The sequence below is a fragment of the Prionailurus bengalensis genome, chromosome X (genome assembly GCF_016509475.1).
Source record: "Prionailurus bengalensis isolate Pbe53 chromosome X, Fcat_Pben_1.1_paternal_pri, whole genome shotgun sequence".
Taxonomy (NCBI): domain Eukaryota; kingdom Metazoa; phylum Chordata; class Mammalia; order Carnivora; family Felidae; genus Prionailurus; species Prionailurus bengalensis.
Window position 1 is genome coordinate 42,514,166 of NC_057361.1, and position 22,634 is coordinate 42,536,799.

General features: G+C 47.8%; 2 protein-coding genes across 4 annotated transcripts; both read right to left on the bottom strand.

Moving 5' to 3' along the window:
• Positions 1 to 192: 192 nt before the first annotated feature.
• LOC122477962 (EBP cholestenol delta-isomerase) lies at positions 193 to 6,054 on the bottom strand. Its single transcript, XM_043571519.1, is given in 6 exon segments — positions 193 to 1,954; positions 2,572 to 2,702; positions 2,831 to 2,867; positions 4,457 to 4,519; positions 4,522 to 4,774; positions 5,655 to 6,054. Coding segments are annotated over 5 exon segments (690 nt in total). The 5' UTR covers positions 4,757 to 4,774; positions 5,655 to 6,054; the 3' UTR covers positions 193 to 1,730.
• A 709-nt stretch (positions 6,055 to 6,763) lies between these two features.
• On the bottom strand, positions 6,764 to 18,589 carry PORCN (porcupine O-acyltransferase). Of its 3 annotated transcripts, XM_043571516.1 has the most exons (15): positions 18,423 to 18,571; positions 17,579 to 17,751; positions 15,193 to 15,385; positions 14,851 to 14,894; positions 14,272 to 14,453; positions 14,061 to 14,191; positions 13,928 to 13,945; positions 12,635 to 12,649; positions 12,412 to 12,537; positions 12,151 to 12,251; positions 10,923 to 10,999; positions 10,767 to 10,830; positions 10,575 to 10,660; positions 9,473 to 9,583; positions 6,764 to 7,230 (listed from the first exon to the last, which is right to left on the bottom strand). In XM_043571516.1, the coding sequence occupies exons 2-15, from the start codon at positions 17,712 to 17,714 to the stop codon at positions 7,129 to 7,131; spliced, it is 1,386 nt and encodes a 461-aa protein (XP_043427451.1). In that variant the 5' UTR covers positions 17,715 to 17,751; positions 18,423 to 18,571; the 3' UTR covers positions 6,764 to 7,128. The 3 variants fall into 3 exon arrangements, with proteins under 3 accessions (XP_043427451.1, XP_043427453.1, XP_043427452.1); XM_043571518.1 differs by lacking the exon at positions 17,579 to 17,751; XM_043571517.1 differs by lacking the exons at positions 12,635 to 12,649; positions 13,928 to 13,945 and having other exon boundaries at positions 18,423 to 18,589.
• Positions 18,590 to 22,634: the final 4,045 nt, after the last annotated feature.

The following is a 22,634-nucleotide window of genomic DNA, read 5'->3' on the forward strand; positions in this document are numbered from 1 at the left end:
GATCTCACGGTCTGTGAGTTCGAGACCCGCATTGGGCTCTGTGCTGACAGCTCAGAGCCTGGAGCCTGTTTCAGATTCTGTGTCTCCCTCTCTCTGACCCTCCCCCGTTCACGCTCTGTCTCTCTCTGTCTCAAAAATAAATAAACGTTAAAAAAAATAAAAAAAATTCCTTGTCATAGTCCTGGGGAGAACTTTCTGTTTCATCTGTTTATTTATCCTTCCATTCAACAAATACAAAGTGTATTCCCGATAGTCTACATGTAGTAATTGATTTAATCTGCATAAAAACCTTATGAGGGAGGTACTATTATTAGAATTTTACAGATGAGAGCACTGAAGGTCAGGGAGAATCATGCTCAAGGTCAAAGGGATAGTAAGTGGCACAGAGGGTAAGTGCAATGGACAAAAGGTGGGCTGTGTCTGGCTTTAGCGTTGAGGCATTTGTCAAAAGCTACACTGTAGGCTTGAGTAGAACCAGGAATTGATCTGAAGTCCTGCTCTGCACAGGTCACCAGGAGCCAGTCTACGGATATCTGTAATTTTTTCATCCTTTGTCATCTCCCCCAAATTCCTCAAGTACCTGTTTGTTTTATGACTCAAGGTCTATGAGGTTAATGAGAGAAATTGTGGGAGAAGTGATGGGGGCAGGTCTGTAGGGAGAGGGGTATCTGTGGGTATGTCATAGGTGGTTTGTAGGATGACAGGATGTGGGGTGAGTGATGGAAGATCTGTGGGGTAATTGGGGATCTGTGGGGTATGAGGTGATAAATTCTGCAAGGTGAGTTACGGGGCTTTGTAGGGTAAGTAATGACACCCTATAGGGTAAATGATAGGGAATTTGTGGGAAGGGTGAGAGGGTCTGTGGGGTCAGTCATGGGGTTGTAGGGTGCACGACTGGAGGTCTGTTGGGGTAAGTTATGTGAAGTGAGTGATGGGTCTTGTGTGAGTTTTGTGGGGTCTCTGGGGTGAGTGATGGAGATCTTTAGGGTAGAAATAGGTGAGTCTGTGGGGTGAATGATGGTGGGGTCTTTGGAGTGAGTAATGGGGATTGTTTGAGGTGAGTGAGGAAAGATCTGTGGAGTTATTGATGGGGTGTCTGTAGGGTACCTGATCAGGAGACAAGAGGTTGAATAAATTGAAGAACTTAGAGATTTGGAAAGTTCTCAGCCTGTCCATATTGTAAAGGATGAGAAAGTGTGTTCTGGAGAGAATACCAAGGGTGTAAGTGGACGATTACTTCTTCAAAGAGATAATGGGTGTCTCGTGGATCTAATTAGCCATCAAGGGACGCTGTGGGGTCAGTGATAGGGGGTTTGTGAGGTTATAAATTAGAGGTCTCTGTGATGATGATGGGGGTCTATGGCTGAGAGAACGGTTATCTGTGAAATGAATGAGTGATGGAAGGGTTTGTGGGGTCAGTCACAGGGCATCTCTGGGGTTAATAATTAAAGATCTCTCAGTGTTAGGGTCCATATCTTTTATTTCCTGATTCTAAAAACTGCCATCATCATGGACTGCCTAGGTTCCTCTGTACCTTTGTCCCAGTGCTTCCTGGCAGTAGCTCCACACACCTCCTTTCTTGCCTCTGCCTCTGGCCCTTCTGGTGCTTACCCATCAGCAGGCATTTGCCAGATCAATTCATTTTGTGCCTCCAACCTGTGGGAGTAAGGACTGGACTCTTCTGACTGGTGGAGGGTTCCTCATCAGCCAGTGTTTGAGCTTGGCTTATATTAGTTCTGCTTGCTCTTGCCTTTTGTGGCTTTGGCATCCAGCATGCTCTGGGCATGAGCGAGCTGCTTTACAGAATCAAGCACGAGGATTCCAGGTAGCACCAGCCACAGAGCATTCATGAAGACAAAGTAAAACCAGAAGTAGAGTGGATGGCCCAGCTCCCCATGCTGGAATCCGTCCCGGTGCTCTGTCAGGAAATAGAGCACATCCCCATAGATCTGACCTGTGGGGGGCAGAAGAGGAAAGGGAAACCAAAGTGAAGAGGAAAAGCTATTCTGAGGCATTTTATAAGTCATCATTCAAGGTCTCAGAGCTCAGGATTCCCAAATCTAGAGAGCTAAGAATTCTGAAATCATATGGCTGAAAAATTTGAGGAATTACAAAAGTGAGAATTCTAGAAATCAGAAGCTGAGCATTTCTGAACTCAGGAGAGTACATTATCACCAGAATTTAAGGAAGCTCAAAGTGCTTTCATTCAAGACAGATCAGGATTCCAGAACTAAAGAAATCTAGCCATGTAAGAACCCAAGAGGACTGAATGTCAGATGAAGGGAGCTCAGAATCCTGATCCTGGAGGATCCAGGGGCTTCCTACCATGGTGGGCCACCTCATGTATCCTTCACAAGAGACTTTGTGATGAAGGAGGAGGAGAAATGAACCCTCCCTACTTGAGAATACAGACTGAGGGCATCATGGCTGTTTGAGAACCTCAGGACTATGTCAGTCAGTCTGACTCAGCCCTAGATGGGCACGGTTGAGAGACCCTCTCTGCAGGAATGCCTCTGTGTCTGGAGATCCCCCATCAACCCCTCCAGCACTCAGTGTGGGCCCTCTCCTCACCTACAGAGACCACGAGCTGTAAGACAAAGCGGAGGGGCTGCTGGCGGAGAAAGGCGATCACAACCCACAGGCTGAGTGGTCCCCATAGGCAAGCTGTGATGGTTTCCATGCATATCGTGAAGTTGTCACTCCTGTGGGAGAAAGGATTGGAGAACGCTGGCATCACTGTGCTCTACCCACAGGGCACCCCATTAGTGCTCCTTGACTCATCACCACCCCAAACCAATGCAGGTTTCCCTTGATGGAGGCAAACACTTACAGGATATATCGGCTGTCTCCCTTGGCATACTCTTTCCCTGAAGAAAATAAGAGGCATACATGAAGAATAAAGGCAAGAAAAGGAACTCAGACTTGTGAGAGATGAGGGCCCATGTAAGCTGGGCTTTATAACCTCTCTATGCCTCAGTTTCCTCATTTGTGAAATGGGGTAGCTGTCTGGATTCTAGAGTTAACATACATATAATGATAATTTATGCACACCTGACATAGAACAGTAAGTAATGCTGTGATTGTCTAGTATTCAATAAATGTGGAATGAAAGGAGTTAAGTGTAGGTGATGGAGTGAGTAAAGTAGCTAATGAGTGAGTAAGAGTGAGTGAGTGAGTGAGTGAGAGAGAGAGAGCACACAAGCAAGCGAGCATGCAAGCATAGAGGTGAACACATTAGTGAATAAAAGAGTGGGAGGAGAATTAGTAAGAAAAAGACAGACCACCCAGTATAAAAATAGGCAAGAGACAATAATAGTTTCTTCACAAAAGCGGATTCCCAAATGGTCAATAAATATATGAAAGGTGCCCAAACTTTCATTAGTCATTAAGGAAAAGTAATGAGATACCACTCGCATCCACTAGGACTAAAATTGAAGAAACGCCTGACCATACCAAGTGTTGGCGAGGATGTGGAGGAACTAGAACTCCCATATACTGCTGGTGGGAAAATAAAATGGTGCAGCCATTTTTAAAAACAGTTTGGCAGTTTTTCATAAAGTTAAACACACATCTACCATTCTTCTCCACCATATTTACAAGAGAAATGAAAACAGATCTCCACACAATCTTGTGTATGCTAGATCAAAGTGTTATGGAAGAATAGTAGTTTTATTCATGAGGCCAAAAAGGAGTATTATCTATAACAGCAAAAGACTTGGACAAGTCAAATAATTCTGTAACATCTATGCTTTGAAAGTTCTTCATGAACCAATGAGGAGTAACCCCATTAAAAAAAAGCAAAGTTCAGGGGCGCCTGGGTGGCTCAGTCGGGTAAGCATCTAACTTTGACTCAGGTCATGATCTCATGGTTTGTGAGTTCAAGCCCTGTTTTAGGCTCTGTGCTGACAGCTCAGAGCCTGGAGCCTGCTTTGGTGTCTGTGTCTCCCTCTATCTCTGCACCTCCCCCTTCTCTCTCTCTCTCTCAAAAATAAATATTTTTAAAAATGTTAAAAAAAGCAAAGGTCAGAGGTGTCTATAGTATATTACCATTTGTTTACACAAAAGGAAAAAAACGATGATGATGATGATAGTTATGGCATCTACTGTCTGCCAACACTGTTCTAAGCAACTTACATATATTTGGATATTACTGTTATCCCTCTTTTGCAAATGGTAAACTGAGGCTTATGTGTGTAATTTTTGTGTAAATAAACCCTGGAAACAACATATTCAATTATAAATATTAGTTAATAATTGGGGACACTTGGTGGACAGAAGGTAGATTTTCATTGCATACCTCTTTAAATGTTTTTTTTTGACCCATATGAGTATATCCCCAACAAAAAGGTAAACAAATTTTTAAAATAATGTTAGACTTGGTGGTTGGATAAATATCTAAGCCAATCCCTGCCCAGAAAATTCCCTCCCACAGCACATCAAAGAACTCAGGACTCACAGAGTTGGGACAAGAAAGCTTGGTCTTCAAGAAGATCTTCGTGGTAGAGGCTGAACCAGCCTCAATCACCAGATGAATGAACCCACATACTGCAAACCAGCACAGGGACAGTCGCCGCCAAGTCCCCAGGGGGACAACTGCAGCACGACCTGACAACAGCCACGTGGTCACAACCAAGACTCCAGAGACAGAGAAGAGGCCAGCCAGGAGATGCCAAGTGGGGCAGTCATTGGGCACAAAGTTGTCCAGCCTCAGGTGCCGAGGCCAGTATGGGTGCAAAGGGCTGGCATTGGTGGTCATGTCTTTGTAGGTTGATGTCTGTAAGCATAAAGGAGAAAAAAAGACAAAAACTTGAATAGAAAGCACAGCATGAGACCATAAAATCAAATTCAAATATTTATTATCACCAGAAATGTAAATGGATTAGAATTATCAGTTAATATACTGTAAGACTGGATTAAAAATAATCTATATGCCCTCCTGGAGCCATAAGATGTGGGAGGTACAGTAACCAGGTCAGATCCTGGACCTCGGGGGTCACAGTCAGCTAGAGAAGATATAGAAACAAGGCTTAGCCCCTGCCCTCATTGGTCACAGTCTGGTGGGCAGACACAAGAACCAGATTAGGTTCCAGCTCTCATTGGTCTTGCTCTGATAAGGGAGATACAGGGGCCAGGCGTGGTCCTCGCCCTCAGGAGTCACAGTCGGCTGGGGAGACCCAGCGATCAGGTTGAGTCCCATTGCAGGGGTCAGGGTCTAGCATCGTTCAACAGAAAACTATTCCCTCCCCGTAGTCCTGGAAACTGCAGGACAGAAGAGAGAAAACTAATCAGCACTACAATCCTCAGGTTCAGTGTATGGAAAGGCAGACTCTTCCTGAAATCGCGCAGAAGGGTACCAACCTGCAAGAAAGAGGAAAGCGGAAGGGGGTCTTGGGCGCGGTGCTAAACATCAAAAAAAGGATCAAATACAGAGACCACCAATTAGAACTTGAAGCCTGTAGGCCAGCTGCCCAATGAGAAAGCAGATCTTCTGTTGTCCCAACAACCGCGCTGTAGCAGAGGGTCGCGCGCAGGCGCGTTTGGTGGGCGGTGGGAGTGTGTGTAAAGGGGAGGGTCTCTCGCAGGCGCTGAGGGCCAGCGGTTTAGCAGTTGGGAGCTAGGGGATGGAGTGGCCGACGGGGGGGGAGGACACTCACCCAGCGGCGCGGTCGCAGTCGCAGTCGCAGCGGTCTCCCTCAGGCTCCAGGCTAGCTCGCTGGCGGAGTAAAGTCCCTGGTTCAGACCCATCCTCTCACAGGTCCTCGCCTTACGGAGCTAACCAATGGAGGGGCTGGGAAGGCGACCAGTGCCGCTCCTAACCAATAGGAGCTCTCTGTGTGCCGCCGGCCCTGCCCCCATGCGTGGTGCCATTTTCGCTGTTGGTTGAGACCGAGTCAGGAGTTGGGTGAAAAGGTGGGACTCGAAGGTTGGTGGGCGTTTTCGGGCTGAAGCCTGTCTGCGGTGAGTCTTGGCTCCGATTTCCCTATCCCATTATCAATCATATCAGAAACCTGGTGTTTATCTTCCTCATCTGCTGTTGAGTTAGCATTGCTTTGTGTTCTCTTACCTTTGCCCTCGTTTTTTAGGCAGAGGAACCGGTTCCCGGAGCAATCTTCAATCCTCACGCCCGAACCGGCAAGGACGCTTAATACGACAGGCAGATCACATTTGTACACTGCGCCTCTGCCCTCTACCTCAGCGCTCAGAACTCCTCAGCGGTCATTCTTACCTCTCCCGACTTCAAGTCAGAAGAAGCAGTGAAAGCCCAAGCTCCTCAGCCTTGCTGACCAATTGCAATGGAGATCCTCAATCTCCCTGTGCCAACTCTGAAGAGCCAATCCGAATTTCCTAACTGTAAGCCAGCAGGCACCCCAGACCGCGCAATCAGAACCCAGATCTTCCTTTCCAATTGGAACCCACAAGCTTCAGTCCTAAGGACCAATAAGCAGGAACTCTTCATCTGTCTTGCTTTCCCCCTCTCTGTCCTTGTCAGAGCAACCAATCAGAATAGGGATCCCTCAGTTTTCCAGCCAGTTAAGTATCAGGACTCGCCCACATCCAACTATCCAATCTGTCCTGGCCCCACTCAAATCAAGCTATGCGGTCCTCAGGCTCATCATCCAATCGTGAACAATAATAAATTAACCACGAACCAGTCACAATGTACTCCCTCTTCATGATTTCCAGCTTCCAAACCTTTATCCATGCTGTGCCCATTTCTCACTCACCTCTATTCCCCACTGGTCAGTGAAGAAAGAGCCTTTTGTATCTTTCCTACTTTTATTTGACAATAACAAACTGTATATAAAAAGGGAGAAGGAAGGCGGGGAGGCCCTGGATCTCCCCCTCTCTGATTCCCCAAGCATCCTCCACCCCTAGGCCCCAGCAGGGACCACCCCCTTCCCGCCTTGTGGTGGGGTGGGGATAGACAGGCATGGAAATTGTGTGTGTGTGTGTGTGTGCACACATGAGCGTGTGTGTGTGTGTGTGTGTGTGTGTGTCTGCGTGTGTGTGTAGGAGTGTTGGGGGGGTTAAGGATGGAGAGGGATCAAGAATTAGAGATAGGGCCTTTCCTCATCCCCCATCCTGAGGAGGGGTCTTGAGGGAGCTTTGAGGATCCACAGATGTGCCTCAGCCTATGAGACGGTAGAAGATCCAACATCCAAAAGTGACCCAGTGACTGGCCCAGCTGAGCTCTGACCACTTGTGGACAGTGTATGCCATGCCGTAGCCCTGTGGGAGAGAAAGAGGTGACAATCCCACTCGGCAAGAATAAAAAAGATCTCCAAAAAACTCATCCTTTGCTCAAGGACATTTCTGTGACTCCATGGTAACCCTAGGTGAGGCCCCAGAGAAGAGACTGGGTACATATGAAAGAGGGTTTTTTTTTTTCTTTCATGTTTTCTTCTTCTTTAAAAATTATTTTAAGAACAAGACAAGGCAGTCCCACTCTCTGACCTGTACTCTCCTTAATATACAAGGAGCTCCTAGAAATCAATCTTTTTCAAAAAGAAAAAAAAAACTGGCAAAGGAGTATGTCATTCTCACTAAGGAAAAAAAACCAATGGCTCTTAAACAAATGAAAAGATACTCCGCTTCACTCATAATCTTCCTCCTCTTAAACTGGCAAACATATCCAGGAAGTGTGAGAGGCACCCTGTTGGCAGGGCGACAGATATGGTCACACAATGCTGGTGGGAGGGCAAAAAGGTAACTTCTCCATTGTAACTATGAAGGCTAGATCCTATAGTTCTGTCTATACCTGTGAATCCACATGGGTACGAGGGTATTACTGCAGCACCACTTGCAATAGGAAAAGGGCTGGAAATCACCTGGGTGTTCACTGATAAGGGGCAAATTACACTGGGTCCTATCCTCACAGTGGAAAACAAATGAATGAGGACATTCCATGTACTTTTGTGGAAGATTTTCAAGAATTATGTGAAAACAGCAACACGCAGAACAGTATCATTCACAAGTTACTTTAGGGCAAAACTTGGGGTGGGAAAGGGAATTAAAATATATTTTTATATTTGTGCTTACATTTTAGAAGGATATTTTAATAAAACCACTAAAAGTAGTTACTTGTAAGAGGGCAGGGGGTAGACAGTAGGAGCAAGACTTTTTCTTGACTATCTTGAATACTGTTTGGTTTTTGAACCTTGTGATATATGTATGAACTATTTTTAAATGTTTTAATAAAAATAAAACAAGAGGGGCACCTAGCTGGCCCAGTTGGAAGAGCACGCGATTCTTGATATTGGGGTTGGGAGTTGGAGGCCCACATTGGGTGTAGAGATTACTTAAATAATTTAAAAACTTTAAAAAATAAAACAAGAAAAAATAAAAATAGAACAAAACCTAGATTTTGCACCCAACGTTAATAAAAATTAAAAATTGTTTTTAGGGGCGACTGGGTGGCTCAGTTGGTTGAGCATCTGACTTCGGCTCAGGTCATGATCTTGAGGTTCATGAGTTTGAGCCCCATATCAGGTTTGCTGCTGTCAGCCTGTCAGCCTGTCAGCGCAGAGCCCACTTTGGATCCTCTGTCGCCCTCTCTCTGTGCCTCTCCTGCTTGTGCTCTCTCAAAAATAAATAAATAAACATTAAAAAAAGTTTTTTTTTAATGTTTATTTATTTTTGAGAGAGACAGAGGCAGAATGTGAGTGGGTTGGGGCAGAGAGAGAGGGAGACACAGAATCAGAAGCAGGCTCCAGGCTCTGAGCTGTCAGCACAGAGCCTGACGTGGAGCTCGAACTCACAAGCCATGAGATCATGAGCTGAGCTGAAGTCAGACGCTCAACCGACTAAGCCACCCAGGCGCCCCCAAAATAAATAAATATTAAAAAATAAAAAATAAAATTTGCTTTTAATGACAGAAAGCATAAAATAAAGTAATAAAATAAAGTATAAAATAAAGTTTTATTTTCAATTAAAAATAAAAAATTTAAAAGAGAAGCAACACCTGAATCCTGCAAGAGCCATAGGAAGAAACAGTCTTTTTAAAATTGCTTTTCATTTAAAAAGGAGTAAAATCTGGAATGTGCATACTCCACATGAATAAAAATAGTATATACATTTTAATGTACATTCTTAAAGCAGAATCCAGACTTTGCACACTCAACCTGAGTAAAAATACTTTTTTAATTAAATAAGAAGGAAACCATGTGAATTCTACCTAAACAAAAATATGATGAAATAATTAATTCTTTGACAAGTTAAACTTGGATTTTGCACTCTATCTCTGTGAAATCAATTCTATAAGGAAAATAGTTTGCACACTTCGCCCTAATGAGAGCCCCAACAATACGAATCAACCAGAAGGACAATGGAAAAGAGCGACTGAGGAGCGCAAGCTTCACAGGCTAGAGATGCACAAGGTCCTCATGCCTCAGCCTCTTCACCTTTGTCCTCGTGGTTCCCATGAGCAGGTAGCACAACCCTAAGTAACCTCCAGCCCAGGGCCCCACCTCACCTGCTCCTCTGTGGTGTCATCCACATCGACATCAAACAGGGAGCCCAGGTAGGCCAGATGGAAGATGGCCAGGGCCCCAAAGAGCAGGTTTAAGGCTCGCACCCCCAGGCCCTGTGGGGGACAGATGGATATGTTTGGCAGCTGGATCTACTCGCTGTCTCCCAGCCCCACCTGGGCAGGGGAACCCAGGGAGATGCAAGGCACAGTGGGTCCCGGGAATAAGGATGTCTAGTGCACAGGGCATGCCCTGGGGTAGGAAAAAGATGGTTCAGATCTTCCCATGGGAGCTCATCCAAGGATGAGGGTACTTTAGCCTGAGGGCATCCAGGGGGAGATATTCAGGCAGAAGAGGAAGAATGGAGAGACTTGAGTTGGGGGGCTTAGGGTGATAAACGTCAGTTGCTGGGTGGGACACAAATCTGAGGTTGTCCATATTTCTCATTGCAAGCAAATGTAAAACAAAAACAAATCCTCACCATGACCTACAAGATCCACCACTCTCCCCACCTCACTCGCTCTGCTCAAGCCACACTAGCCTCCTTGTTGTTCCTCAAATATTCCAGGCTCTCTCCCATCTCAGAACCTTTACACGGGTTGTTTTCTTTGCCTGGAATGCTTTTCTTCCTCATCTCCTTCAGTTAAAGAGCTCGAAAGTCACCTCCCTATCTAAAATTAAAACCACTCATGCTCCTCGATACTTCCCCTCCCGTTTCCCTTATGTATTTTCTCCTTGGCATGAATCACAATCTAAGAAACTATTATTCTCTACTGACTTTTAAAAAATTTACTGTCTCATCTGTTAAAATATTTGTCCCATAGGGCTGGCACTTCAGTCTGTTTTGTTCACCATTGTGTCTCCAGTGCCTAGAATAGTGCCTGATACCAGTAGGTACTCAATAAATGTTCAGTGAGGGGACAAATGCCAGGTGTGTATAGAGCAGGTGCTTGATAAATGTTTCTTATAGAAATGGATGCTAGTGAATAAAAGCAAGGTTCTGGGGATGGCTCAGGTGCCAGAAGAGGAAGCTGGGCATCCTGAGACAGAAAGAAGATGGAGACAGATGTAACGATTTTGAGGGGGAGTGTTGGGCTGAACCCTCACCAAGCGATGCTGGTGCGAACAGTTTGGTGGACACCGTTTCGACAAGACGCAGGCACTGAGGATCCGAGCCAAGCGCTTCCGGAGGACTGGGGTGGATGTCAGGAGATAAGGGGGTCAGGTTAGCCTCAGGGGACAGTGGTCCAGCCCTGTCCCACCTTCCATCCCATCTGCTGGGCTGGGCTCTGTGCTTACCATGTTCCACGTAAGTGATAAATGCCAGGGACAGCAGCACCGCAGCCAAATGGAAGCTGAAACCCTAAGGGGCCCCGGGGGTGATGAAGTGAGTGAGGAGGTGCTGCCACCCTTGCCCAGCTCCCCCCACTCAATATCCCGCTCTGCCCTGCTCACGTGCAGGAGGGCACTGGCTGCATACGTGACCAGCACGGCAGAAAAGGTCCCCAGACGAAGAGCATTCTTGAAAACATCTGGAAGGGGGAGATGCGGGTCAAGAGGCTCCTGGGATACCCTCTGCCCTTCCTGGGGGGCCGTAGGGCAAGGTGAGGAACCCATGACCTGCTGGAGCTCCCAGGATAAAATCTTTATAATGGCCTCAAACTTAGCGCCTGATCTTCCTTCCCAACCTGCTCCTCCCACGGTATCCCCAAGTTCAGCTGATGTCAACTCTACTCTTTTAGTTCCTCAGGGTAAAAGCCTAGGATCACCCTTGCTCTGCTCTCCCCCTATTCCCACAACTAAACTCTCAGCAAATCCTGTCAGACTTACCCTCAGAATTTTTCCAGAATCTGATCTCTCCTCTCCATGGCCACTGCCACTACCGCCATTGCTCACTTGTGCTGCTGCCATGGCCTCTTTACTGCTTCCACCCTTGCCCCCTTCCCACCTGCTCTCATAGCAGCCAGAGGGTCCTGTTATGACCCAAGTCAGCCCTCAGCCATCCTCTTCTCAGACCCCTGCTTTGGCTCCACTTCCCAGAGAAAAAGCCAAAATCCTTCCTGTGGTCAGTGAAGCCCTAGGGGACCAGGCCCCTATCACCTCTCTAACCTCACCTCCTTCCACTGGTTCCCTCACTCACTCTGCTCCTGCTGCACTGGTTTCCTCCCTGTTCCTCCAAGTGCCAAGTATGCTCCTACCTCAGGGCCTTTGCACTGGCTGCGCTTTCCATCTGTTACACTCCTCCCTCACACATTTGCATCACTTGTTCTCTCACCTTGTTCAGGTGTTTGCTCAAATGTCACCTCCTCAGGGGGGCTTGCTCTTGCTAATTTATTTAAAATTGCAAAACCCCCTCCAACACACACACACACACACACACACACACACACACACACACACACTCGTGCCAACACTCCCAGATTATCTTTACTTGCTTCATTTTTTTTTTACCATAGTACTTGTCACCACTTGAAATATGTATTTTTTTCTCTTGCTGTCTGCTCTCCCCACAAAACTGCCACCACCACAGGGGCAGAGATTTTGGTTTTTCTCCCCCCTGGTCCCTGCAGTATCTTCAGTGCCTAGCACACAATAGGTTCTCAGTAAATGTTTGTTATATGAATGTGGGGAAGGGCCTGGGTTGGGGACTCTCAACTCTTGGAGTGGTGACTTGGTGACTCACAGTTATTTAGCCAATAAGACATTGGCAAGTTCCAGCTTGTAACAACTTCCACCATGGACCGGGGCAGCTCCACGTTCAGTGGCTTGGACACCGTCAAGTCCCTGTGGGCAAAAGAGACATGCAAATTCATGTGGTGTCTCATGCCAGCTGACCTCCACATCTCTGTCTTGGCTGTTCCCTCCCCTGGGAGCACCCTCCCCCTCCCTGCGGCTCCTCTAGGCAGCACCCTGTGGGAGAGGGGGCCCCCCCAGCCCTCCCCACCATTCCAGGTGATCCTTCTCCTCGGTGAAGCCAGCCCCTGCCAACGTGGCCGTGGCCTCGGACAGAAAGCCCACAAAATAGTTGCTGAAGTGGAAGGAGACAGCACTCTCGTAGGCTCGCAGCCACCTGGGGAGAAAGGGAAGGGGAGAGAGGGATCATTCCTAGGCACCAGCATGATACCCCGCCATGTGTCAGCATCCCCAGCCCCACTCTGTAGACTCACCTTACCATGGTGCCCCTAGGGCCCCCAGGGGTCAGGAAGGCAGCAGAGAAGAAAGGAAAGAGAGTCAGAGAGGCCCTGGAGGCTGGCCTGAGTTGTTTGCAGACAAGACAAGACGAGACAGAAACATGGTGGCAGAAGAGGGGCACTGTGACAGTCACACGCATCTGCACACCGTCAGTTCGTTTCACGTGCCTCAAACAGATGTGTGAGCTGCCCTATAATAGGACACAGCCCTGCAGTCTCACAAGGCCAGACATCTAGACCCAGCCACTGTCGGAGACTTGACCTCACCACGCTACACACTGACACAGCCATGTGGCCAGACACAAATACCATCAGACTCCCAGCCTCACAGCTCCCTAGACTGACTCAGTCACCATAAGATACACAGAAGTCCTTTATTTAGGCACAGACACCACCAAGGACCCTGCTATGCACATGTACATGATACTACACTCAAGACAGTCATCCCATCCGTTGTACAGTCAGACACGGTGAGAAACAGACAGCATCCTGGAAAAAGTGTAGGGTCTGGAATCATTCCTGCGAATGATGCCTGGCGGCTTAGCTAGGTGACACTGGGCGAGGCACTCCACCTTTGGGAGCCTCATCCAGCATCAGACACCATCAGCAGCAAGTGAGTGGGAGACAGGGTCATACAATCAAACAGTTGGATTAAATTCTATAGTCACACCACAGGTGGATGGACGGTCCTGCAGCCAGGCACAGGCGCACGGTCAGTCACAATCCCTCAGCTAGACGACACCAGGCAGCCAGAGAAGGCTGACTCACCAGTGGAATCCATCACAGACAGGCAAACAGCATGCTACAGTCAGACCCATCCCCAGCCAGAGTTCCAGTCAACCCAGCTTTATCTTCTCCAAAGACAGGCACACAGCTCATCATTGACAATGGCACAGCTAGACAGCCAGAACACCAGTCTCACACAGTGAGTGAGCGGCTGATAGGCAAACAACCCATATACGCCCCTAGCTAGAGTCACAGACAGGTCAGCATCACCCACCAACACATACTTGTTGCTCCCCATTGTGGTTGCATAACTTGTTCCTAACAGTGGAACAGATGGATAGCCAGACCCAGTTATGTGGTACGATGTCAGTCATACAAAGTCACAGAGCCAATCTTGGTCACACAAGAGCTACAGGCATTCAGTCTATGTCTAGTCACGGGATAGATGGTCAGATAGCCTCAGATTAAAGAACAAAGTGGTCACAGACTGTGCCCCTACCCCCCGGTCAGCCCCGCTCGCCCTCAGCACCTGCCCTCATTTACCTGGCTTTGCGTTTCTTGCTGTAGTAACAGAAGACAGATAGAAGCATTAAGAGACAGGCTCAGAGCTGGGGAGACCCCAGGCCCCTACCCAACCCCCTCACTGTGGGGCAGAGGCCTCAAAGGCTGTGCTCACTTGCGAAGGAGGCGGTCACCATCAAGGGGGATGAAGTATGGGAAGAGGTAGGGGCCCACACAGGTGGACAGCACAAGGCACAGCAGGGCCAGCGCCAGGCTCCGGGCCACCTTCTGCAGCCATCGGCGGCTCTGTAGGGATCAAGGCTCCATGAACACTGCCCCGTGGTGGCTCCCACAGTCCCTGCCCACCTGTCTACCCAGGACCTCACCAGTGGGCGGCCTTGGACAGCCTGTAGGTAGCTGTGGAAGGATATCCAGGGCCCAAAGACGATGGTGCCCACGAAGTAGAGGTAGCCCATGAACTCCACGGGCGAGGGCACTGCACCCACCTCGCCCCGGTCCAGGTCGAAGCCCAGAGACACCGCCTTCATGGCCACGATCATCTGGGCCCCTATGTGTGGCGCCCGTGGTCAAGTGGGCAGGCAGAGAGCAGGTCCGCGTGGGGAGATGGGGCGGGGGGCACCAGGTGAGAGGTGGTAGGAAAAGAGGAGGACAAGTGTGGACAGGTGGGCACAGTGTCAAAGAGGCAGGTGAGCAGGTGGGCCCAGGACCAGCAGACACCCTTCCTCACGTGTCAGGCATGGACATGAGATAGGACAGACAGACGGGAGGGGGAAGTCATGGTGGAGAGAGAGAGACACAGATGTGAGGGGCATCAGAGGCCTGCGTGTCCACTGGGGTGGGCGGATGAGGGAGAAAAGTGGGGAAGGAAAGACAGGGTTGGGGAATTAGGAGATGTGGAGTGGAGCAGGAGGGCTGGGGCAGGTGAGAGGGCCAGGGCTGCCTACCTCGCATCTTGTGCCATGTCACGGTGTCCACCATGTGCATCTCACTGAGGAAAGAAGGTGGTCTTGGCCCATGACTCCCATGGTCTTGGAGACCACAAAGGAGAGGGTTTTATCTTCCCCGAGCCCGCAGAATCTCCTGGAGGAATAATCCTCCAGTGGGGAGAGCCCAAGCCCAGCCTGTCCCGCACAGCCTTTAGAAAGAACACATCTCCCAGATTCCCCCTCCCCCATCCGGGAATACCCCCATGCCCTCCCCGTCCTGATCAACCTCACGAGGAGTGACCTGGGGGGCCCCACTGGCCCTTTTGCCAATGGTGTGGGGATGAGGACTCGCACCCGTACCCCATGAGTAGGTAGATGAGGATGGTGACGGAGAGGAAGACGCCACGATGGGAGGAATGTCGGCAGAGGAACAGCACGAGGTAGCACAGGAGGCTGAGCAGCACGACCCAAACCATGTGCAGCTGGAAGAAGTGGTAGAGGCTGAAGAAGCCACCTGCCACGGTGCTTGCATGCTTCAGGTAGGATGGCAACCCTTCAGGTGTGAGAGAGAGAGAAAGAGAACAAGAAATGGAAGTTGGGGGCTGCCTGGGTGGCTCAGTTGGTTAAGTGTCCGACTCTTGGTTTCGGCTCAGGTCATGATCTTACGCTTCATCAGTTCGAGCCCCACATTGGGCTCTGCACTGACAGTGCAGAGCTGACTTGGGATTCTCTCTCTCACTGTCTTCCCCTGCCCCTGCCCTGCTCACGCTGTCTGTCTGTCTCTCTTAAAATACATAAATAAAATTTTTTAAAAAAGGGAAATTAAATGGCCTGGTAGGGAAGGGAGGGCAACCCAGGCAGAGGGCACAGCATGGGCAAAGGCCTAGAGGTTGGAATGGGGTGAGATTGCAGGAGGCCCAGAGCTGGTGTTGGGTGTTGGGGAGCTGGATAGGTGGTAGGGCCTGGGTTTAAAGAAAAGGAACAGGGGTGCCTGGGTGGCTCAATTGGTTAAGCGTCTGATTCTTGATTTCAGCTCAGGTCATGATCTTGCAACTCGTGAGATAAAGCCCCACATCAGGCTCCACACTAGGTGTGGAGCCTGCTTAAGATTCTCTCTCTCCCTCTCCCTCTGCCCTTCCCCAGCTCATGCGCATGCTCTCTCTCTGTTAAAAAAGTTTAGGGTGGCTCAGTCGGTTAAGTGCTGACTTCGGCTCAGGTCATGATCTTGCAGTTCATGAGTTTGAGCCCTGTGTCAGGCTCTGTGCTGACAGCTCAGAGCCTGGAGCCTGTTTAGGATTCTGTGTCTCCCCCCCCCCCCGCCGCCTCTCTGTCCCTCCCCTGCTCTCAAAAATAAAATAAACATTAATTTTTTTAATGTTTAAAAAACTAAAGAAAAGAAACATCTATAAAGGACATTTTGGGAACTCTGAAAAATTTGAATATCAATTTATGTCGGATACTATTACTGCATCCAGATTAAATTTCTTGAGAGATGATGGGTGAGGGTGCAGTTGTTGGGGGAAGATGTTCTTGGGGGACACACATTGAAGGATTTGGGTGTAGTGTCAGCACGTTCTTCATATGATTCAGGAAGATCATAGGTAGATAGATAGATAGGCAGATAGAGCTAATGTGTCAAGATGTTGACGTTTGGAGAATCTGGAAATGCATATTATGGTTGCCCATGACATTCTTTCACCTTAACTTTTCGGTAACTTTGAAATATTTCAAAATGATGAACCTGGGAAAAAACAAAACATCCATTTAAAATAAAAGAAAAAAGAAGGAGTGCCTGGGTGGCTCAGTCGGTTAAGCATCCAGCTTCAGCTCAGGTCACAATCTCACGGCTTGTGAGTTTGAGCCCACATCGGGCTCTGTGCTGATGGCTCAGAGCCTGGAGCCTGCTTCAAGTTCTGTGTCTCCCTCTCTCTCTGCCCCTCATCCACTTGCACTCTGTCTCTCAAAGATAAATAAACATTAAAAATTTTTTTTTAATACAAGAAAGAAAGCAGAGTAGGAGTGCCTGGCTGGCTTGGCCAATAAAGCATGCAACTCTTGATCTCGGGGTCATGAGTTTGAGCCCTATGTTGGGTGTAGAGATTACTAAAAAAATAAATAAATAAACTTAAAATAAAGAAAAGAAATTATAGAATCTCTGAATCTCAGATTTCTAAAATTCTCAGCATCCAAGAGGAACCTTAGGAACTTGGAACCTCATCATTTGGATATAGGCTTGCCATCATTGTGGAAACAATTCCAGAATCCTACAATCCAGAAATCTCATCATGCCCTGATTTTAGAAATCCAGAATGCCAGCATTTTGGATGCCTTGAAATGTGAGAATTTCAGTTTGTCAGAATGCCCAAGCCCTGCAACATGATACTTTGGGACTCAATAACTCTGTGACATCAGCATTCCAGAATCTAATAACCTTGGGATGTAGACATTTCAGGATCCCAAGACTCAAGAACCTTAGCTTTCCAGAATCCCAGAACCCAGGTGTACTGAAAAACCTGGCTTGCCATGGCAGGATGTGGCTTGGCATGGTGTGGCATGGGGTGGCTGAGCATTAAGGACGTGGTGTGGCAGAATGGTACTTGGGCTGGTGGGATGCAAGGGGCTAGACATGTTGGAGTATGGCTTGGTGTGGCAAAGATGTAGCAGGGTAAGATGTGGCTTGGTATGGATGAATGGGATATGTGTGATATGGCCTGGCATGGTGGCACATGGTGTGGCAAGCACTTACCAAGCCTCCAGAGGAGGCGGCAGGCGAGGCAGATGGCAAGGAGCAGCCAGATCTGGTCAAGGCCCTGCTGGGCAGTGGGCAGGAGACAGCCCTGCAGCAGCTGCTGGAAAAATTCCTGGCGGCTGAAGGTGGCCATTGTTGACCCCCACGGATGGATGGACAGATGGATAGACCTGTCAAAGTGGGGACATAGAAGGAGCCAGGATGTATCATGTTCAAGATGGACTTGAACATTCAGATTTCAGTCTGGGGCCCTTCACGGAGAGACATGGTACCCGGGGACTGGGAGAGGGTGTGAATGTCGGGTACATCAGACTGTGCCACCAACTGTGTGTGTGTGTGTGTGTGTGTGTGTGTGTGTGTGCACGCGCGCGTGCCCTGGGTGTACACACACAACCCACGACCTGTGGTGAATGTGTTTCTCCATTGCTGTGAACAGTCCAGGTCCGATGGTAATTAAATGGTGTACATTCTAGGCCCACATAGCAAATGGGGGCAGGGGGCTCCCTGGTTTCTAAGGTAGAGTCATTCTGTGTGGAGGGGAGAGAGGGAGATCCTGTGACACTTGGGAGCCGTGTGCATCTCTTCTTGTACGGATGTGGGGGGTGTCCTGTATCCCCCGCGTGCCCCATCTCACCCCCACCTGGCCTCTTGCAGCCACCAACAAAGCTCTGCCAAGGCCCGGGGGACTGCAGGGAGGTGGAGTTGGTAGTAGGGGATGTAGCAATTGGAGGAGTGGGAAAGGTGATGGAGAGGGGCCCCAGGACGTGCGCTGCAGACCCGCGCGGGGAGGCCGGCTCAGGATGGGAGCCCGGCAGCCGCACGCGCCCTGCTGGCGACTTACCTGGCAGGAAGGAAGCCGCGGTCCTGGGGGCCAGGGACGCACCGCCGCCGCCACCGTCGCCGCCTCCTCCGGGCAGCCTCCCCCGCAGGCCGCAAGGCCGGGACCAGCTGCGGTTCCCAGGGCGGCGCGGAGAGCGGGCCCTTTAAATCCCGGGGAGGCCTGGCCGGCCAGCTCGGCCAATGAGAGGGCAGGAGAGGGGCGGGGACGGAGGAGGAGGGGAGCCGGAGGATGGAAGGAAGGAGGAGCGGGAGGTTGAGAGGAGCCGGGAGCGGGAGGACGTCGGCGCGCGGAACGTTGGCGCCAGCACCTTTCCGGCCTCTTGGTGCTGATGCAGCCCCTTGAAGGTTCGCTTGGGGAGGTCTTCTGACGATCCGAGAACCAACTTTCAAATCGTCAAATTCCTAACCCTTGGAAGCTGAGATGGGAAAGATGGGGGAGGGAGAAGGAAAGCCTGCTCCCGCAAGCCGGCCAAACTGCCCACCAGCGTAAGTCCGGCTACTTTTGTCCCCCCATTTCACAGATAGGAAAATAAATCGAGATCTCTCCTTCCCCTTCCGGTGAGGGAACTAAAGGAATCTTCAACCCTACCCACCCCCAGAGATGGGCCAGAAGCGTTTATAATTACTGTGTCACCTAGGGGCACGAATTAGGCGCCTGTGCTTCCCCTGGGGATTCCTTGTCAGCACTTAGCTTGTCTTTGAGAACTGATTTGCCTGCTTAATTCCCTACTGGGCTCACATCTGCCTTGAGGGAGAACCCAGCAACTAGTTAGTGTTCCCTGTGAACTGGGAGGCTAGAACAGAGCATCCATTGGGAGCATGTTTAAAAAGCACTTACAGGGGCGCCTGGGTGGCTCAGTCGGTTAAGCGTCCGACTTCAGCTCAGGTCGTGATTTCATGGTTTGTGGGTTCGAGCCCCGCGTCTGGCTCTGTGCTGACAGCTCAGAGCCTGGAGCCTGCATAGGATTCTGTGTCTCCCTCTCTCTCTGACCCTCCCCCGTTCATGCTCTATCTCTCTCTGTCTCAAAAATAAATAAACATTAAAAAAAAAAAGCACTTACAGTGCCCCCAACAATGATTGGTATTGGGTTCTATCTGTCCCAACACTGAGGATTTATGCAGCACCTGCTGTCTACAGCCCTTACCCTACAGCGTCGAGACACTCCCCTCTGTCCTTATCCTTAGGCTGACGAAGGGCTTTACAAAGGGGCATTTATTGGGTACATACTGCATATTTAGCATGAGTTGGAAGGAAGAAGAAAGCCCAGGTCAAGCTGCACCCCAAGCTGCACCCCACCATGACCCGAGGAGCTAAGGAATACAGGATCTAATCAGATTAATACCTGCCAATATGAGCTGGGCAAGTCATGCCCACTCACTGGGCTTCAATGTCCCTTTCTGTTGAACAAAAGAGTGGGATTACCACTTCTTTGCTTGGAAATACCAATGGCAGTTGAAGAGAAATGTATGCCTCGTCTCTTTAAAAAGTGTTAACATATGGGTGCCAGGGTGGCTCAGTCGGTTAGGTTAAGCGTCCAACTTCAGCTCAGGTCATGATCTCAGGGTTTGTGAGTTCGATCCTCCCAGCGGGCTCTGTGCTGACAGCTCAGAGCCTGGAGCCTGCGTCAGATTCTGTGTCTCCTTTCTCTCTCTGCCTGTTCTCTGCTCTCTCTCTCTGTCTCTCTCCCTCAAAAAATAAACATTAAAAAATGTTAGCATAAAGTTAGAGTTTTAACTCATAAGATTGATACTCATGTATTACAAGTGAAAATATTTAACAGTTAATTATTCATTAAATATATAATAATAATAATAATAATTATTATTATTATATAATAGTCCAGATGCACAAACATTATTTTCTTTCCTTAACAGCAGAATACAGACTACATTCTATGAATTACCATTTTAATTTTTCCCTCAGTTTTCAAACATACACAAGTAGAGTCAACAATGACCCACAGCATATGCCAGAAATGTTTCCCTTAGTTGCAAGACCTGGCATTTAAACTGGAAGATCCTCACTATGGGTGACCCTGAGCTTCACAGACTTGATTGTTTCCATGTAGTCTTTTGATGTGTATGGCAAAGAACTAGCATCTAGACTCTAGGACATATAAAAGATGTCTACAACTCAGTAAGAAAAAGACAAACAATACACTAGAAAATGGACAGTGGACATTCAGGTAATTTACAGCAGAAGACCCCTGAAATGACCAATATATATAATATATGAAAAGATAACCCAATCTCTTTAGTTGTCATTGAAACGCAAAATTAAAACAATAATTAGATACCATTTCACATCTACTAGATGTGGTATTTTGTTTTTATCACTGGAGCTTAGTAGAGGGTGGGTGTATTTGTCAAATCTTTTAGTTAGCCTTTGTGGTCATTATGGATTATGATTTCTGAGGCATTTTAAATAGTCTCTCCATAATTAAAGAGATGCAAATTAAGGCAATGAGATCCCATTTTTCATTATTAGTTTGGCAAGTCAATCTAATGTCAATGCCAAGTCTCATAATAACAACATATTTTCCCTGTTTCTTTCTCTGTCTCTAATCTCTATCATCTGTATCTATCTATAGTTCTTTTAAACTATTTGATAGTAGTTGAAGAGGTGATACCTTTTCAACTCAATACTTCAATATGAATTTTCTAAGAACGAGGACATTTTCTTCCATTCCTACCAGCAGAGTATGAATGTCCCAATTTATCCACATCTTCACCAGCACTCATTGTTATTTGACTTTTTAAAAAAAATTTTCTTAATGTTTATTTTTGAGAGAGAGAGAGAGAGAGAGAGAGAGAGAGAGAGAGAGAGAGAATGAATGGAGGAGGGACAGAGAGGGGACACAGAATCCGAATCTGAGCTGTCAGCACAAAGCCCGATGCGGGGCTCGAAGTTTAAAGTGGTGAGATCATGACCTGAGCCAAAGTCAGATGCTTATCTGACTGAGCCACCCATGCGCCCCCCCCATCTTTATTTATGAAAGTAGCTTAATTGAGATATAATTTACATACCATAAAACTCACCTGTCTTAGTTATATAATGCAATGGTAGTTAGCATATTTTATAGACTTGTGTAAAAATCACCACAGTCTATTTTTAGGACATTTCAATCACCCCCAAAAGAAGCCTTGTGCTTGTTAGCAGTCACTCCCCATCTGCCCCTGACAGTCCTAGACAATGTCATTGATCTCTTCATGTCTCTGTAGATTAGCTTATTCTGGACATTTTGTATAAATGAAATCATACGTCATCTTTTGTGTCTTGTTTCTTTCACTGAGCATAAGTTTTAAAATTGTGATAAAAAACATGTAACAAAGTTTACCATCTTTAAAAAAATTTTGTTTTAAGTTTTAAGTAATCTCTACACCCAGAGTGGGGCTTGAACTCACAACCCCAAGATCAACAGTCTCACTGAGCCAGCCAGGTGCCCCAATAAAGTTTACCATCTTAACCATTAAAAAAATTTTTAACGTTTATTTATTTTTTAAAGAGAGAGAGACAGAACACTAGAGGGGAAGGGCAGAGAGAGGGGGAGACACAGAATCAGAAGGAGGCTTCAGGCTCTGAGCTGTCAGCACAGAACCTGATGTGAGGCTCGAACTCGTGAGCCATGAGATCACGACCCGAGCTGAAGTCAGATGCTCAACTCACTGAACCACCCAGGTGCCCCAGCCATCTTAACCATTTTTAAGTGTACAGTTTAGTAACATTAAATATATTCACAGTGTTGTGCAATCAACACCACCATCCATCTCCAGAACATTTTTATCTTCCCAAACTTAAACTCTGTACCCTGTATTTGTAACTCTGTATTCTATTAAACACCAGCTCCCCATTTCCCCCTCCTCCAGCCCCTGGCAACCACCATTCTACTTTCTGTTCCTATATATTTGACTACTCTAAGTACTTCATATAAATGAAATCATACAGATTTGCCTTTCTGTGACTGGCTTATTTCACTTAGCATAATGTTCTCAAGGTTCATGCATGGTTAGAGCATGTATCAGAATTTCCTTCTTTTTAAAGACTGAATAATATTCCTTTGTTTGTATATGTCACATTTTGTTTACCCATTCATCCATCAACAAACACTTGAGTTGCTTCCACTTTTGGGCTATTGGGAATAATGCTGCTATGAACATGGGTCTATAAATATCTCTTTGAGTCCCTACTTTCAATTCTTTTGGGTACATATCC

What these genes read in the sequence shown, in the direction of transcription:
- PORCN (XM_043571516.1), bottom strand. Translation starts at nt 17,714, where the DNA reads ATGGCCACCTTCAGCCGCCAGGAATTTTTCCAGCAGCTGCTGCAGGGC. An exon ending in CCGCCTCCTCTGGAGGCTTG is followed by an intron (nt 15,386 to 17,578) that starts GTAAGTGCTTGC and finishes TCACACCTGAAG; the next exon opens with GGTTGCCATCCTACCTGAAG. An exon ending in GTTCGCACCAGCATCGCTTG is followed by an intron (nt 9,584 to 10,574) that starts GTGAGGGTTCAG and finishes TGTCCCCCACAG; the next exon opens with GGCCTGGGGGTGCGAGCCTT.